We start from the raw sequence: 18,622 nt of genomic DNA on the forward strand, positions 1-18,622 counted from the left end.
TGATTTGTCTTCTGTCTTCAATAGGGCTGTGTAGAGGGAGAGAGAGAAAGAGTGAGTGAAAGAGAGAGAGAGAGAGAGAGAGAGAGAAAGGATCATTCACTTATTGAAAATCTTTCCCACAGCTTCAACTCTGTGTGTGTGTCTGAGTGTGTCCATGTATGTGTGTGCGTGTATGAATGTGTGTGTGTGTGTGTGTGTGTGCGTGTGTGTGTGCGTGCGTGTGTGTGTGTGTGTGAGTGTGTATGTGAGTGTGTGTGTGTGTGTGTGTGTGCGTGTGTGCATGTGTGTGGCTGTATGTGAGTGTATATGTAAGTGTGCATGTGAGTGTGTGTGAGTGTGTAAGTGTGTGTGCGTGTGTGTGTGCGTGTGCGTGTGTGTGCGTGTGTGTGTGTGTGTGTGTGTGTGTGTGTGTGTGTGTGTGAGCATGCTTCTGTGCAAGGTTGTGAAGGTTACTTGTAAAATGTATTCATTACAGATGACTGATCACCTATTAAAATGTATCTGTAATCTAATCCACAATGTGTCGATATTAAAGTAACCTAATCTGATTATGTCCCTTTACTTATGGATTCCTTTAAGAGATTAACTGCGGAAGAGTTTCATGACACCTGTCTCCTACAGTGGCAGCCATAAAAGTCACCACCACGCTTCCATAATTGACCCCATTTGCCTTCATAACTCGTGAACGAGTCAGCAGATGTGTAAAACGTGTCCCCAACGTGATCCACACCGGCGTAGCTGAGGGTCTGGCTACAGAATATCCGGTTCGTTTCCACTGCCTCCACCATCGTAATCCTCCCTGATAGGGGCGGGATGATTTGACAATGCGAACCTGTGGCTGGAATATCACTATCTTGTTGGAATATTTTAGATTGAAAACACTTCCGGAGTATGAGAGCATGCACTCGTTATTGAAAACATTTGAGGAAGACATCTCTCTAGAAATCGTGTAGCACTCATTTAAGCATCAGGCCCGTTGAATTCCACTTTCTTAATTCTCACCCATTAGAACTAGAGTGTAATCCCATCATCCGATTACGACTGTGGGGTGTTTGAACTGCAGTGTCCTAAACCGCGATTTATCGTCGACTAAATACAAAGAAAAATGTAATCAAGGCAACTTTTACTTACCATGTATAATGTCACATGAAACAAATCTCGTGTTAACGTTGAAAACCGTTTACCGTAAACGTTAATGATCAGCAAAGCTGAAAACGCTTAAAATCGCGTCGGGCGTCTTGTTGAAGACCACAAAAAAGAGGCCCGAATCGCAGCAGACCGCACTCACAAACACACCTGTGATCCCAGACACATACTGCACGGAAATTAAGTAAAAGACAAAAAAAACCCGCATGTTATACACTTTAAACCTTTAAATAAACGGCTTCATTCGATACGGTGTTGCAGGGCGACACCAGTAATGGGAACTGCTCAAGTGACCAGAACCATTTAAAAAGGAGTTAAGGTCCTTGTTAACTTGTAGTCCTGCTAGTAATTATTATACATAGTAAATTTATACATTATCCTGTAACTAACGGAACACGTTACCGTTATTTTTATCCTGATTATGTAACGACGCTACTTTCCAATTCTTTATTTCCTATGACCTCATTTTAGTTGAGATATCATAGCTTTTAGCATGTTTGTCCTTAGATGTTATTGTAATCATGACGTTTCCGGGCTCCTTTCAGGATATAATGATTTTCAGCAAGTGATATGTAATACACTAACGTGCGCTTATGAATAACTGTATAATATGAATATAATGTTAAATGTGTAGGCTTATGTAGGTTATGTCTCTTGACTCTGTGGATATTATGTGTTACATCTGCGTGTTAAAGATTTTCCTCCAATGTACCTCTACATTTGAGTAATATAAGCTTTTGAAAAGCAGCAACCGAGCTTGAACACTTTTATGCATTTTCTAAACACCAAAGCTTTTAATTTGTGCTCAAACGGAGTCGATTCTGCGCAGTAAGCCTGTTGGCCTGTGTCTTGATTTACATGAATGCATTCCCAGAAACAAGAGACTCGGTGCTGTTGCTAGGTGCTGTTGGACTTGCGCGTGCAGCGGCAGCGCGTGGGCGTCCCACTCGTATGCATTGTGATTCAGCCTCGCTCACAGAAAGCACAGCTGATATGTGTCTGTTAGAATCATCCTGATAGGCAGTGCATCTCAGATATGCACACACACACACACACACACATACGTGTATGCGCACACACACACACACACACACAAACACACACTCCCACACACAAACACACACGCATGCACACAAGAAAGAATTCAAGCATGAAATCACACACACGGATACAAACACAAAACCATGCATGCACACGCACACACACACACAAACACACACCACACAATACACACAAAAATTATTTTTAAAAGGACTTCATTTAGTCCAGCGTCTGTAAGGACTGTAAGTCTCGTCATCGCTGTGTGTTCTTCGCTGTGTTTTCATGTCTGAGACTGATGGTGGCAGCAGAGAGCCGCAGGGAATCTGGGGGTCAGATTTACTGACATAATAGTCGAACTGCAATTATGGGATCTGCTGAATACTGCATACAATTAGGTAGTTACACATGTCAGAACATATCAACACTGGCAGTAAATTTAAATACTCATTTAGGATTTCTTGTTGGTATCACAATCTGCAGCAAACCTCAAACACCAGATTTGACAAAGTAGAAACGGAATTCGGCTTAGCTGGAGTAGAAATGTATTGAAATTAGATTTACAGCTGCTTGGGACCATGTCTTGACATAATCTCTGGACCAGCGCCGGTGCAGAGATCAGGGCTCGCGGGCTCGCGGCTCGCCCCAGGTGTCCGCGTGGCGTGAGAGAGCCGATCGGATCCAGCGCTGCTCACGCGCTGACGTATACACAAGGCTGGTGGTTTATTGCTGTTTCTGAAGTCACGGAGCAGGATGGTTGATTTATCTCACACAGACAGGCTCGCTGTGTGTCTGCCTGCCAAGTCGTATCCACACACACTGAACAATCAGATGGGCAGAGAGACTTATAGCGAGAGCTGATGACCCAGAGCACCAGACAACTGAAGTTCTCTCGAACTTTTGCCGCCATTGCATGGTCTTTGTTCGGTTCAGCAGAAACTGAGACATAATTTTTGGCCTTATTTATTTTTTTATGACATGATTTTCTTAAATATGTTCATGACGTCTGGGAATGAAGCTTATATTTGTGAAACAAACGAAAAAGATATTGAAAATGTTAGTTGCTATAGGATGGGGGCCTTGTTACAAGTCACTGCTACCACGCTATGACCTGTATCTTTATGGTGTGTTCAAAGAATCGCCATTTGAGGGGATGTTCAAAGTATCACCAGTTGTGCAGCCTTTTTCATTGGCTGGCAGTATATATTGTAAATGAAGAATGTTGAGCTCCGTGTGCTGAGGTCAGGCCATGTGGCCCCAGTCTGAAGATCTTTCTGCTTTTATTCAAACCAGATTGGCTCTGCTGAGACACTTCCTGCGGTGCGCTGATGGGTCTTTGTCTCCTCGACGTTTGATGATCTCAACGCTGTGATTCATAGATCTGATGCGGTGTTTGATGGAGGCACATTCCAGACCTGAAGGATGAGTTCCTATTCCCCATTTCCTGCTGCACACATCATCAGTGATCTGGGATTTATCATCTTACACTACACGTTTAACTCCTTCTGTTTTGAGGATGCATCCGCAGACATAATTCAAAGCCACTGATCTATTGATCCATTGAAGTTAATATAAAAGCAGAGACCATTCCTGTAAGCCAAGTGGATGGACAGATCTTCCCAACCTCACTCTTCTTCCTTTTCTTTCTGTCTTTCATTTTTGTTTTTAGATTATTTATTTTTGGGGGGGGCAGCATGGTGGTGTGTTGGTTAGTACTGTCGCCTCACAGCAAGGCGGTCTGGGTTCGATTCTCGGTCTGGTCCGCTCTGTGTGGAGTTTGCATGTTCTCCCTGTGCCTGCGTGGGTTTTCTCCGGGTACTCCGGTTTCCTCCCACAGTCCAAAGGCATCTGTGTTAGGTTGATTGGTCTAAATTGCCCCGTAGGTGTGTATGTGGTGCACTGGCGACCTGTCAATGGTGTACCTGCCTTCACCTGATGATGCTGGGATTGGCTCCAGCCCCCTGTGACCCTGACTAGCGGGATTAAGCGGTAAAGATGATGGATTATTTATTTTTAGTTAGCCCAGTTGCCTGATTAAGTGGACATGTTTTCCGTTTTAGCCAGTATCATACAGAGCTAATCAAAGCTGTCCTTTGGAGGGCAGTGCTGAAGTGGACAGCTCCTACCTCGTATAGCTACTGTTGAATGCCATCACTCAAGAGTAAATGTTGAACATCCAGTTTGTGTATTTGACGATAAAATCACGAAAGGATTCATTCATCTTGTTGCCACGTTATTTGTGTAGGGGTTGGGGCCTTTCATTTGAGCTACTTCACCACATCTTCTGTATTTGAGTGAGTATGGTGAACAGTAGCCTCTCCTTGGGGAGAGCGCCTTGTCGTGTGTACAGGTGCTGTTCACAGTTTGCTGTGAGTCACAAATCCGTGTTTACATCATTCCCAGCTAGTCCAGAGTCAGCGTTCTGCAACAGGCACGAGCAATCCGTTAATATTTGCTCACGGTCCCTAGGGAGTCTTTAGAGGAAAGCAAACATTTAAACTTGATATTATGGAGTTGCACGTGCCACATTGTTAACTGTTGAATAGTTGGAAATCGAGGGGTCAATTTTGTCAAATAACGAACTTCGATTGTTAGGAAACTGAAACCAATTTGAACTGGAAATGAGAAGTTAATAAAACGTCACACTCGATGGTGACAATAATTTCTATAGGCTAATTCACTCAATTTTTTTTCGATAATCTTTGTATTCGTTTGACAAGACTAAAGTCAATCTAAAGGGAAAGCTACGTTCTGCTTAAGAACATCCTGCTTCGTCAGAGACCGATTTGACGGCTCTCCCAGGACGGCCCCGCGGCTCATGTGGACCTAGTTTAAAGGTGTTAGGGCGTTGTAAAAGTGTCATCAGCGAGGACTGAAATACGGCGCACCGCGTCTTTGATCATACATGAGTCAAAGCTGGACCTGATCGGTTAGTCAGGACACCAGTCAGACCTCCGCTTCCTTCCGTTGAAAGGCGCAGTGCACAAGCAGAGAACCGCTGTGATGCGAGGACCCATAGGCGGACCTCGGGCGGGGACAAGATAAATAACTAAAGCACCCCGTGTCACGACTCCTTCTAAGTTTTTTAACATTTTCAAACAAGCAATTTACTTTTCATTTTGAGTTAAATGTGATTCACCTTGAATAAATCTAACGTTATAATACATAAATATAATTAAAATACAACACATTTTAAGTAAGTAATTAGGCAATGAAGTAAATAACTAAATAATGCATAGAAACTTGTCTAATAACTTTAAAGGCCATGTAAATATATATATATTTGAAATGATATGAATCATGATAATTTAAAGAAAGCATTGCTGACAGTAGTTCTTGACAGGTTTTATCAAGCGTATTCCTTGCAGTATGGTGTCACGTATAGTGTAACCTGAGACACCTTGATACTCGACCAATCAAAGAGTCTCAATGACAGTTTCGACGTAAGCCAACGGATAAAAAGTAGGAGAGACGTTTTGCGCTACATAACACAGGCTACAGTTGGTAATGGGCCCGTCTCATTCTTCTTTATTTTTTTATTAAGACACGAAACTAAGAATTCAACATAAATGGTTTTTGTTGCGTATCTGTGAGATCTTACTCAGCTGAAATGCAGGACTCCATGCGCTACCCTCCGTCACCAGAGGACAGTGTAGAGACGAGCGAGGAGGACACCGAACGACTAAACAGAAACTTGGGGAGGAAGAAGAGAGTTTGCAGTGATCGGGGTCCACTGTCGATTAAACGGAGCAAAAACTCTTGTCCTTTTAGCACGCAGTCATACCAAGAACTGCAAAACCAGAGAGTGATCGCAAACGTCAGAGAGAGACAAAGAACTCAGTCACTCAATGAAGCTTTTGCGTCTTTGCGGAAAATTATCCCAACTTTGCCCTCTGACAAACTGAGTAAGATTCAAACTCTAAAGCTCGCCTCGAGGTACATCGATTTTCTTTGTCAAGTTCTTCAGAGTGACAACATGGACAGCAAGATGACGAGCTGCAGCTATGTTGCGCACGAGCGCCTAAGTTACGCATTCTCCGTATGGAGAATGGAAGGCGCGTGGTCTATGAGCTCGTCTAACTAGCGTCACACGGTGACAGGTGGACGTTAAGGACACGACCCTCTTAGGGGACATGTCCTCCATGGCGCGTCCGCGGAGTGACACTGTGTTTTGGGTGAGGAGTGAATTGCAGTGACGGCAGCGCGGATGCGTAATTACGCACGCGATAGCGCCAGCACAGCCAGTTCTGACGCAACGCAAGGCGACGGACTTGGTATGTATAAAGGTTTAAGAATTAAGATCAGCTCCTGGGAGATTCACTCACTTGATCTTGAAAGGTTTTGACTGTGAAAGGGAGAAAGTTGAAAGATATCAACATGTCAAGAAAACTTTAGAGCTACGCTTTGGTGAGTTGTGCAACTCTGAAACCAAGTTATGCTGATAAAGAATAAACATTTTTGGACTGCTTCATGGAAAAGGGCAAAAGGAATCCGACCGGCAACAACACAACAGATACCTGCTAATGTTTCTTTTATGGGTAATGGGAAAATTGTTACCCTCAAAAGTCATTACCTTTGTCTGCATTTATGTCTGAATTTCGTGTGTATATTTTAATACATTTCCAAAAAAGAGGAATGCTGTATATTTATAGAATAGCACGATTTATGATAAAACTGATTCAAAATGCCGTTTTTAGTGCCGTTTTATTTGCAATATTTTAAAGTGAATAACATGCATTACTCATCACTTTTTCTGTCCTTTTATGCAGTAATCTTTATAATCATGCTTGACTGTGAAATCAATATCAAAATATACGGATCTGTTTGCTAAACCAACTGCCCATTACAATACCCATGCTTAGAGTCACAGATCATATTCAACATTCCCATCAATCTGTTTGATCACCTCGGCTATATATCCATGTACATGGAGATACTAACTGGTCAGGAGCAGCGGGTATGTTGTACTGATTGTGTGTAAAACTTCTGATTTAGATGGTTATACGCAACAATACAGGCAGGAGATGACAGCTGTGTTTAAACAGGTGAACATACTTGAAAGTCATTCAACCAGAAATCATTCAATATTAATTAATATTGATATTAATATAAATTATATTCAATGTTGTCTCTATGTCAAGATTTACATGAACATTCACCATTAAAATGTTTGAAGGCTTCATATTCACGATATATATTCTTTCATATATAAATCTGCTATGAACAGAACATTAAGTGTAGTTGTTTCATGTGAGAACTGTAGAAAAGAACCAAGAAGAGCCCCCAGACCTGGGGGAGGAGCCACCCCGGAGGAGGGAACACCCTGGGGGAGGGAAAACCATGGGGTAGGACACACCCCATGGGAGGACACACCCTGGGGGAGGACACACCCTGGGGAACGACATACTACCCAGTGTTTACTGTAGAAGTAACAGCAAAATAAAATCAAAATAGAATCTTTTGAATCAAACAATAATAAAAAAAATATATTAATAAACAGTAAACATACAAATGGGGAATTGTAAAAATCACATAAAAAGGAATGAAATAAAAAGCAATAAAAATAGGAATGAGTTCAAGTTATGGTACAACACATATTTACAGAAGAAAGACTATCAGCAAGAATCCAACAACGGACAAGTTCAAATGTAAACGCTGTGATGAGTTTATGATCAGGAGCAGGTCGTCTGGAGTCCTTCGGGACAGTTGGTCAAGGTAAGTCAAGCTTGAGCACAACTCTGGACTTCAAACTAAATATACCTACGTAACCATGCATGCTGTAATAAACATGATATTACCATTCAAGTGTCATGCGTTGGGGTTTTCACAATAAACAAAGTGGCTGTCCTGTTTTGATTGTCCTGTTGAGGCTGTCCTATTTTGATTGTCTTGTTGAGGCTGTCCTGTTTCGATTGTCCTGTTGTTTTGCTCTGGTCAAATGTTGACAACGATATGGAGCGCAGTTGAACCTGCTCTGCGGCTTGGTCAGAAGCTGTTCCAGTGTGATGTCATCGTGGAATGTTCGGTTGTGACGTCAACATTGAACGTTTGAGTGTGACGTCAGCGTGGAACGTTCGGGTGTGACGTCAGCGTGGAACTTTCGGGTGTGACGTCAGCGTTGAACGTTCGAGTGTGACGTCAGCGTGGAACGTTCGGGTGTGACGTCAGCGTGGAACATTCGGGTGTGACGTCAGCGTGGAACGTTCGGGTGTGACGTCAGCGTGGAACGTTCGGGTGTGATGTCAGCGTGGAACGTTCGGGTGTGATGTCAGCGTGGAACGTTCGGGTGTGACGTCAGCGTGGAACGTTTGAGTGTGACGTCAGCGTGGAACGTTCGGGTGTGACCTCAGCGTGGACCTTTCCGGGGTGATGTCAACGTTGAACGTTCGGGTGTGACGTCAGCGTGGGCTTCCCTCCAATCACCTCAAATCTTTCGGTTTACCCACAGGTCTTTTCTGACAGCACAAGAACAGCTTCACAAGATTGCATTTTTTAAAATACTGGTGCAGAACAGGATGCAAATCCATGCTTTGGTTAGATCAATTTTTTTTCTTCTTTTTCATTTCAGTAAAATCTAGAGAGCATTCGATCTTTGCGAGGCATATGCCAGTTAAAACCAGTACTGGAGACACATGTCTGTGGTGAAGCTACATCTACTGACTGCTGGGCTGGTTTATAAACCACCTCGTGATGGTCAGTTCTTCTGTTTTACTGGCAACTACTGTCTGAAGCATTTGTATAGCACATTTTAGGAAAAGGAAAGTCATTTTCAAACACTGTTGGGGTTTGACTGAGCAGTCTACACCACAGTCCAAGTAGACATGCTGAAAAAGTTTTTTTTATCACATGTAAGACTCTTTGCTTTCCAGCCAGTGGGTCCCTCTGCTGGGGAGGTGAAGTAAGTTTCTCTTGTTTTGAAAACAGAGTTCCTCAGATGTCTTCCTAAAATCCACAAGCTTGTGATAAAGGCACACTCGTGGTCCAAACCACTTCACAACAGTAGATATGTTAATGAGGCAGTGTGCCACCTTGTGGCCAAAATGAACTCACTCGTCTGCAGTACTTGTACTTCACTACAAAGGCCAAAGGGCAAGAACTGCACAAAAAAGGATGTTTCCAGCTTTGGCCCTGCACTTCTAACACCACCGCTTTTCTGTCTATAACTCCTCCCTCTCTCTCTCTCTCTCTCTCTCTCTCTCTATCTCTCTCTCTGAATGGTACACTGGCTGTAAATATTGACCCACAGAGTGCGTGCTCTACATACGGTCACGTATGGTCACCATCAGAGGCGTCACCAATAAACATCTCGAGTTTCTGCAACTTGTGCGTGTTGCGTGGGCCTCGTTACCAGGGGCTGTCTGCACCTAACCATTCCTGTCAGGCATGTGCCCCGATGCCCCCTCTCTCAGCCCGTCAGGTGGCCTAATGCCACCCTCAGCCAGGGCAGACGAAAAGAAACACAGAGATCGTGAGGACCTCGCCAGTGTAGCAGATGGACCTGGAGCCCGTGTGTCTCACTCTCACAGAGGAGCTCCTTCTTCCATGGGTTCCTCCTCGGTCCTGGAAGAGAAACCAGGTCAGACACCTGTGGCACACACACACTCACACACACACACACGGACACTCACACACACACACACTACCAATACACACCGACACACTACCAACACACACCTACAGACTACCAACACACACCGCCACACATACACACTACTAACACACACCTACACACTGCCAACACACACATACACACTACTGACACACACCTTCATGCTGCCTACACGTTTAACACGTTACACGTTCTACCTACGTCAGACACGGTGCTCCTACCTTCTGTCCAGCGGCTCCACAGACAGAGACGCCATCGCAGTGACTGTCTCACTCTCCTCAGACTCACACCGCTGGGCTTCCAACAGGGAGCATCGTACCATGGACACGCCCTGCTCAACTGACGTCCAGTACTTACCTAAACACACACGCACATACACACACACACACACACACACACACACTTTATTTTATAGGCTATTATAGACAGTGTGTTTTGAAGCATAGTAGTGTAGGTTAAGCTACTGCTGTTGCATTTTACATTACAATTTTTTGCAGCTGCTAAGACACAAACAGTGGTCCTTATAGCACAATTTTTGAAAACACTAATCCATGTAGCCTATCTATTGACCTGGTGCGCTAAATCTTAAGCACATTCTCTGCCTTACACTCATTTAGAAATTCTAAAACACACTTTTTGCAAAACATAAAACACAATTGTTCACATAAGACACAACATTCAAAACTGAAAACCATGTGTTTAGAAAACACTGCCACACAACTGCTACACTCACCTACCAAAATACCATACACAGTTCTCACAGGTTACAACAACAAGCTAATTTTTTACAAATCTTTAGACATCAAAGCCTAATCCCTATAGAGGCCACAAGTTGCAAATCTTGGTGTGCACATCACTGGAGTTCAATATTGCATAGAGATGACGATGAAGAGTACGAGAATGAGGAAGAGAATGAGCAACCATAATGGGTGAGATCAGAGCCACTCTGGTTGACCATGTGGTCAAGCATGCGTTGGGTTTTCTGGAGGAAAAGGGTCCAACATTATCTGTGCTGCTACACTGTAGCATCATCCAGACATTTCAAAATGAGAATAGATAAGTAGACCTGTCCTCTATACATACTACATCATGTACTAGACTACCCCTCTATACATACTACATCATGTACTAGACTACCCCTCTATACATACTACATCATGCACTAGACTACCCCTCTATACATACTACATCATGCACTAGACTACCCCTCTATACATACTACATCATGTACTAGACTACCCCTCTATACACACTACATCATGTACTAGACTACCCCTCTATACATACTACATCATGTACTAGACTACCCCTCTATACATACTACATCATGTACTAGACTACCCCTCTATACATACTACATCATGTACTAGACTACCCCTCTATACATACTACATCATGTACTAGACTACCCCTCTATACATACTACATCATGTACTAGACTACCCCTCTATACATACTACATCATGTACTAGACTACCCCTCTATACGTACTACATCATGTACTAGACTACCCCTCTATACATACTACATCATGTACTAGACTACCCCTCTATACATACTACATCATGTACTAGACTACCCCTTGCTGGGGGGCTATCCACCTCAGAACAGACAGAGACCATCGTCAATATGGTCAGAACCAACAGCTTCATACGTTTCTGACAACTTCAACAGCACATCATTACTGATAACGTCTCCATCAGCAAGACCCATTCAGTGAGTCTATCTGTACTGGACCAGTGACAGTGTGAAACAACTGAGTTATGAATTTGCCACTCATCATCATGCCACTCTTGGTCCCTACAACACTGTGCACATCATCACCTTCTTCAACACAGAGCACAACACACTCATTCTCCATCACCAGGGGGATGAACCAGAACAGTCCAGGTTTGTTGTCGTCTGGGACAACATAAGTTTGCACCGGGCTGCTCAAGTACAAACTGGTTCACTGAACAATCATGATTTGTTGTGATTCACCTCCACCAAACTCTCCATTGCTGTTGAGTTCTTTTTGGTATGGAGGTGGTGACCAACCCCCCCAGTGTAAATACATTCAGCAGGTGATGGAGGAGGATTGAGAATATTTTGTATTTGTTTATCTTTTTTGTTGTTTTTGTTGTTCATGTGTTTACAGTATATACAACATGTGTTGTTGTAGTGTTCATGCAAAACCAAAAAAACCTTCCCCTTGTAATTGTGATTTACTTTATGGTGTAAATGTACTGAATATGCAGAAATAACCTCAATATTTGTGAATATTCATGTATATGTGAGATCTCTGACAGACCTTCACAGCAGACTACAAACTAAACACTCAAACACATGGTAGTAGTGTTTTCCATTTGTCACTTCAGTGTGTAGTCACAGATATGAAAGACTAATCGTCTGATATTTGTGTGTAGCGTTTAGATGCAATAATATGGTTTTGGCAAGAGTTGCAAGAGTTTTGGTTGAAGTGTGTGCTTTTTCCAAAAGTGTGAGATGTTTTGACTGTTGTGTGTGTAGCATTGGCTGCTGTGTGTTAAGTTACGACAAAAGAGTTTCAGAAATTGGGTCTTAGCGTCTGCAAAAACTATAATTGCTGGTGTGGATTTATACAGCACTTACTCTGGATTTATACAGCACTTACTCTGGATTTATACAGCACTTACTCTGGATTTCCAGAACTTTCTCCATGGAGCTCACAGCATTTACATTGGGCACCTGCTTAAGGACCTCCGGTGAGAGTGGGTCCAGCTTCATCAAACAAACACACACACACACACACACACAAGTTAAACAAAACATACACTTTCTTCAGTTTCCACTCAAACGCTACTGGCTGGATGTTAATTACATCATCACAACCCACTGGGAGGCCAGACAGCTCTGTGGTACAGCAGCAAACAAAGCTGAGACACTCCTCTCCCCCTCCTCTCTCTCCCTCTCTCCCCCTCCTCTCTCTCTCCCTCTACTCCTCCCCTGTCCACTTCAGACTCCTCCCCATCCATTTCAGACTCCTCCCCCTGTCCACTTCAGACTCCTCCCCATCCATTTCAGACTCCTCCCCCTGTCCACTTCAGACTCCTCCCCCTGTCCATTTCAGACTCCTCCCCATGTCCACTTCAGACTCCTCCCCTGTCCACTTCAAACTCCTCCCCATGTCCACTTCAGACTCCTCCCCTGTCCACTTCAAACTCCTCCCCATGTCCACTTCAGACTCCTCCCCCTGTCCACTCTCCCTCTAGTCCACATATGTCAAAGTCAAGGCCCGCGGGCCAGATCCGGCCCGTGAATTGATTATCTATGGCCCCCTGGATGATATTTAATTACTATTAGAACCGGCCCGCAGGCCACAGCCGCCCGCTGGTGTTTTGCACGCATAAACACTACATTCCCCACAATGCAACGGTAGCCCGCGAAGTCACTGCAACGCGCACAAGCGGCGAGGGTCAGCGCGGCGAAAATAACGTAATCGCAGTGGCTCAGCTTGTGCGCGAGCGTCTCGCGCGCTGTCGATTCGCGAGGTCGTGCATCTCTCGAATTTTGTACTTTGTGCGCGCCGCGCCTCAGCGCAATGAATAGAGTCATGTTTGCAGGGTTCATACACCTTTATAAGGTGGAATTAATGCACTTGTACGTCACTTTCAAGGTCCATTTCAATATTTCCCAGCACGTTAAACTTAAGTTAAATATTTATACATATACTCAAAATGATTTGAAATAATTAGCTTTTTATTCACATTATTTAATGGTTGTTTATTTTCAAAACTCCCAATATTAACGTCTTCACGTTCTCTGTTCAGTCAGATAGCTATTTGTTGTGAAACGAAGTAGTTACAATTTCAAGCATTTTCAAGTACTTTAGCTTAAATTCCAGCACTTTTCAAACCTTTATTACTTTATTCATGTTTGCTTGTTGAAAAATATTTTCACTTGAAATTACTGACAGATCCATAAGAAAATATTGCTTTATTCATTTAAGCATTAAATAATATACACTGTGTTAGGTCTTGGTTCAATAGGCTATGTGCAATCATTTTAATATGTTTTAATAAACATTGAACCAGTCCGGCCCTCGGCTTGTAGCAAATTAGTTTTTTTGGCCCTCGGTGTATTTGACTTTGACATCCCTGCTCTAGTCTTTCTCCCACCTCCTCTCCCCCTCCTCTCTCTCCCCCTCCTCTCTCCCTCTCTCCCCCTCCTTTCTCCCCCTCCTCTCTCCCCCTCCTCTCCCCCCCTCCTCTCTCTCCCCCTCCTCTCTCCCTCCTCCTCTCTCCTTCCTCTCTCTCCCCCTCCTCTCCCCCCCTCCTCTCTCCCTCCTCTCTCTCCCCCCCCTCCTCTCTCTCCCCCTCCTCTCTCTCTCTCCCCCTCCTCTCCCCCCCTCCTCTCTCCCTCCTCTCTCTCCCCCCCCTCCTCTCTCTCCCCCTCCTCTCTCTCTCTCCCCCTCCTCTCTCTCTCTCCCCCTCCTCTCCCCCCCTCCTCTCTCCCTCCTCTCTCTCCCCCTCCTCTCTCTCTCTCCCCCTCCTCTCTCCCTCCTCTCTCTCCCCCTCCTCTCTCTCCCCCTCCTCTCTCTCTCTCCCCCTCCTCTCTCCCCCCCTCCTCTCTCCCCCTCCTCTCCCCCCCTCCTCTCTCCCTCCTCCTCTCTCCCTCCTCTCTCTCCCCCTCCTCTCTCTCCCCCTCCTCTCCCCCCCTCCTCTCTCCCTCCTCCTCTCTCCCTCCTCTCTCTCCCCCTCCTCTCTCTCTCTCCCCCTCCTCTCTCCCCCTCACTCCCTCCTCTCTCTCCCTCTACTCTTTCTCCCCCTCCTCTCCCCCTCCTCTCTCTCCCCCTCCTCTCTCTCCTCCTCTCTCCACCTCTTCTCTCCCACTCCTCTCTCTCACCTTCTTTCCCAGAAGTGCAGAAACACAGGCTTCCGAGGCATCACATATGGCCCTGAGGTCATGACCTCCCTCTAGTGCTAGGATCACTCGGCCTTCAGCCAGACCCATCAGCTGTTTGGTGAGATACCCAAAACCTGCAGGACGGTACAAGACAACGTCCAACACAGTAACCACATTTACGCATGCATTTACCAAACAGCACCACACAATGTCATAAAGATATAGAGAGAGACACTGTTCACTTCAGACTCCTCCCCTGTCCACTTCAGACTCCTCCCCATGTCCACTTCAGACCCCTCCCCAATGTAGAGCTGACTCCTCCCCTGTCCACTTCAGACTCCTCCCCATCCATTTCAGACTCCTCCCCCTGTCCACTTCAAACTCCTCCCCATGTCCACTTCAGACTCCTCCCCCTGTCCACTTCAGACTCCTCCCCCTGTCCACTTCAGACTCCTCCCCAATGTAGAGCTCAGACTCCTCCCCTGTCCACTTCAGACTCCTCCCCATCCATTTCAGACTCCTCCCCCTGTCCACTTCAAACTCCTCCCCCTGTCCACTTCAAACTCCTCCCCATGTCCACTTCAGACTCCTCCCCCTGTCCACTTCAGACTCCTCCCTATGTTCACTCTAGATTCCTCCCCCATGTCCACTTCAGACCCCTCCCCAATGTAGAGCTCAGACTCCTCCCCGTCCACTTCAGACTCCTCCCCTGTCCACGTCAGACTCCTCCCCATGTCCACTTCAGACTCCTCCCTATGTTCACCCTAGACTCCTCCCCCATGTCCACTTCAGACTCCTCCCCTTAGTAGAGCTCAGACTCCTCCCCCGTGCAAACCAACATGCGGTCAAAATCAGAAGCACTGAATGTGAAATAAATGAACTCATTTCAGATGATTCAACACACAGTGCACACATTACCTAAAAGTCTTCTGTTTCAAATATGTTATATATATTTACAATGAATCAATTAAGCATTAATGCATTTAGTTATTTTATAGTACTTTAATGGCCTATCCAATATATCTTATAAAAAAAGGTTTCAATCAAATATATACTACACAATAATAATATAACTATTCACAATAAATATAACTAACTTAAATTTAAGGGCAATGATGAACTCATGTAGGTTTACCAGATCTAACATTCTAAAATCTAAAAATAAACAACAAAATAACAATAAAAAACAGCACAATGTAACATATTACTATTATTATTACTCTTACTATTATTACTGGTTTATCTACTATTACTAGTGCTACACTGTTGTCTTAAAGGACTTACATTTGGGTGTGACTCTATACCCCCCGAGGGGAGGGGGGTGCCCGTGCACAGCATCAAAGCCTGCAGACACCAGCACCACGTCCGGCCCAAACTCAGAGGCTATGGGCATCACCAGCGTCCTACAGAAACAGCCGTTCACAGACACCCCAGAGAAGACCAGGTAGAGCCTTGTTAAAGACACAGTCCACGAACACAATATCTCGAATAAGGGACAGTCTCTGACAAAACAGGACTCTGGTCTGGTGTACGAAAGCACCGTAACACAGAGGCTGACTGTAAATGTCTGGGAATGAGGAAAAAAGAGGAGCCTTGGGAGACCAAACAACGTAGTGTGAACATTCATCACAGAGCCACAGTTCAGCATTCAGATTCAGGATTCAGATTCAGATAAGTGAGTGTGAACTGAATGTGCCTGACAACAATTCATGGTCCTGGTGGTTAGGGAACTGGTCTTGTGACCGGAGGGTCGTGGGTTCGATCCCCAGACCTGAGGCCATGACTGAGGTGCCCCTGAGCAAGGACCTTAACCCTCAACTGCTCACTTGTATTAAAAAAATTAGATAAAAATGTAAGTTGCTCTGGATAAGGGCGTCTGCCAAATGCCGTAAATGTAAATGTAACAAACCTTCTCAGAACAGAATACCAAAGTGTCAAGCTGTACTGTCTAAGGTGAATTTACTTATTCACTTGTAATGTGTAAAGATGCGTTTTGTGGACTAAGTGGGCGAACATGGGGTTAAAACCAGCCACCATCCAAGTTCAGATGGATGACAGTGTAGAGGAACAACACTGGGGCCCGGTGAGGAGACATCAAAGCCTCAACGTCTGGCTTGAGCAGACCCGCTAGCCTGGATTAGATTCTTGCAGGCAGAAGCTGCTTTTGATTTAAGTACACGTTTAATCTCCATGGTTCTGTACACCGGGCTCTCTGCCATGCCAGATACATAAATCACGACGAAACAAAGTGTTGCAGATTACGAAACTAACACACTCAACTGAACAGAGTTTGCTGTGTACAGACAAATGGAAGTTTTGATTTGATTACTACTCTTAAAGCTCAGCATGACTCTTCAGTAGGGCTGTACTTTTCTATTACTTGACTGCAATTAACTGACATTGAATGTTGTGTAATGTTTACATTGTACAAAGGCATACTGGCACCATCAGCGGTGTATATACAGTCCTTCTTGTGTATATGCATGTGTATGTTTAGAGTGTACATTCATGGAGCGTGAAGTCTGATCTGACTCTGTCTGATACCTGGGATCAGATTGCTACAGGAGTGAGACACACAGTCCAGTGGGAATCTGATGGGCTCCATGGCGATGACATTGGAATGCAAGAGCAAAGCCTGCAGCACGCTGCTCTGATCTCACACAGGGATGGAGGTGTGATCTCTGTGAGTGATCTGTTTGGGAGGGATCTGTGTCTGGGAGGGATCTGTGTCTGGGAGGGATCTGTCTGGGAGGGATCTGTGTCTGGGAGGGATCTGTGTCTGGGAGGGATCTGTGTCTGGGAGGGATCTGTGTCTGGGAGGGATCTCTGTCTGGGAGGGATCTCTGTCTGGGAGGGATCTGTGTCTGGGAGGGATCTCTGTCTGGGAGGGATCTGTGTCTGGGAGGGATCTGTGTCTGGGAGGGATTGTGTCTGGGAGGGATCTGTGTCTGGGAGGGATCTCTGTCTGGGAGGGAGCTCTGTCTGGAAGGGATCTCAGCTTTGAGGAGCAGATAACTCTAACGATATAACACTGACCGGCATGTGCCTTGCTAACGTGCCGTGAGAGACGCAGCCAGACGGTGCCAATGTGAGCCCACAACCCTCCAGATGCTTCGACAACACAGAGACACTGAACCGACCCGTCTCACCAGGGCCGTCTGAACCGCCCGTCTCACTAGAGGAGGAGATGAGTGACGTGCGCTGCACAGGAGGGAGACAGGCCCACCTGAAGGCAGACAGGTACTCTGCGTCTCCCATGGGCGGGTCCAGGCCCCCGGTGAAGGCAATGTTGACGTTGAAGCCTACACCGGGCCCACTGCCCACCTACGGAGAGGTCACACAGTGAGTGGGGCGGTCGCAGACATACACAGGCATGTCGGCTTCTGTCATTGGACGGCTACCTCGTCAGGCGCTCCGCTGCCTGGGAAGAAGTTGCCATCGTCGTAGCGATGGAGAGAGATGTAAAGCACACTGGGATCGTCATAGAAAGCTTGCTGAGTGCCGTTGCCATGGTGAACATCCTGGGAGGAGATTTACATAGAAAACATGCGATTGAAAAACCACCAACAATTAAGTGGGGAAAAAAAGAGGAAAATGACTGAGTGTCAAAACTTCAGTACATGAACAACTATGAAAGACCTTAAAGAACAAACTCACCCAGTCAATAATCAGTATTCTGCTTACATTGAGCCTTTGTTGTAGGAGTTTAGCTGCTATGGCAACCGAGTTAAAGTAACAGAATCCCCTGTGACAGGCAGAAATGGAGTCAGGGTCAGTGTTCATAAAACAGCTTTAAAAATAGAACTCAACAAAGGAGGAGAAATAAGAGAAAGAAAGAAAGAGAGAGAGAGAGAGAGAGAGATGAGACTCACATAGGAGTACTCTCCTCAGCATGGTGTCCAGGAGGACGCACCACTGCAAAGCCATTCTGAAAGAGGACAGATACATGGTGAGATCAGCTGATAC

General features: G+C 45.2%; 2 protein-coding genes and 1 long non-coding RNA gene across 5 annotated transcripts in view; 2 read left to right on the forward strand and 1 right to left on the reverse strand.

Annotated features, from left to right (window-relative positions):
- LOC143522195 (uncharacterized) overlaps positions 1-5,259 on the forward strand; it is a 29,652-nt gene extending 24,393 nt beyond the window's left edge. For both annotated transcript variants that reach the window (XR_013132956.1, XR_013132958.1), the window contains one exon: positions 3,478-5,259. This is a non-coding gene — a long non-coding RNA (uncharacterized LOC143522195). The remainder of the gene's footprint in view (positions 1-3,477) is intronic.
- Positions 5,260-5,480: 221 nt separating this feature from the next.
- On the forward strand, positions 5,481-6,949 carry LOC143522198 (twist-related protein 2-like). The gene has a single exon (XM_077015971.1). It carries the CDS (start codon positions 5,795-5,797, stop codon positions 6,266-6,268), a length of 474 nt encoding a protein of 157 aa, XP_076872086.1. The 5' UTR covers positions 5,481-5,794; the 3' UTR covers positions 6,269-6,949.
- LOC143522197 (histone deacetylase 4-like) overlaps positions 6,872-18,622 on the reverse strand; it is a 76,206-nt gene continuing 64,455 nt past the window's right edge. For both annotated transcript variants that reach the window (XM_077015969.1, XM_077015970.1), the window contains 9 exons: positions 18,529-18,584; positions 18,314-18,401; positions 18,058-18,177; positions 17,883-17,980; positions 15,941-16,059; positions 14,657-14,790; positions 12,448-12,532; positions 10,015-10,150; positions 6,872-9,744 (listed from right to left, as the gene is read on the reverse strand). In XM_077015969.1, the coding sequence (XP_076872084.1) occupies positions 9,705-9,744; positions 10,015-10,150; positions 12,448-12,532; positions 14,657-14,790; positions 15,941-16,059; positions 17,883-17,980; positions 18,058-18,177; positions 18,314-18,401; positions 18,529-18,584 (876 nt within the window). In that variant the 3' untranslated portion in view covers positions 6,872-9,704. The remainder of the gene's footprint in view (positions 9,745-10,014; positions 10,151-12,447; positions 12,533-14,656; positions 14,791-15,940; positions 16,060-17,882; positions 17,981-18,057; positions 18,178-18,313; positions 18,402-18,528; positions 18,585-18,622) is intronic.

The sequence above is a fragment of the Brachyhypopomus gauderio genome, chromosome 8 (genome assembly GCF_052324685.1).
Source record: "Brachyhypopomus gauderio isolate BG-103 chromosome 8, BGAUD_0.2, whole genome shotgun sequence".
NCBI lineage: Eukaryota > Metazoa > Chordata > Actinopteri > Gymnotiformes > Hypopomidae > Brachyhypopomus > Brachyhypopomus gauderio.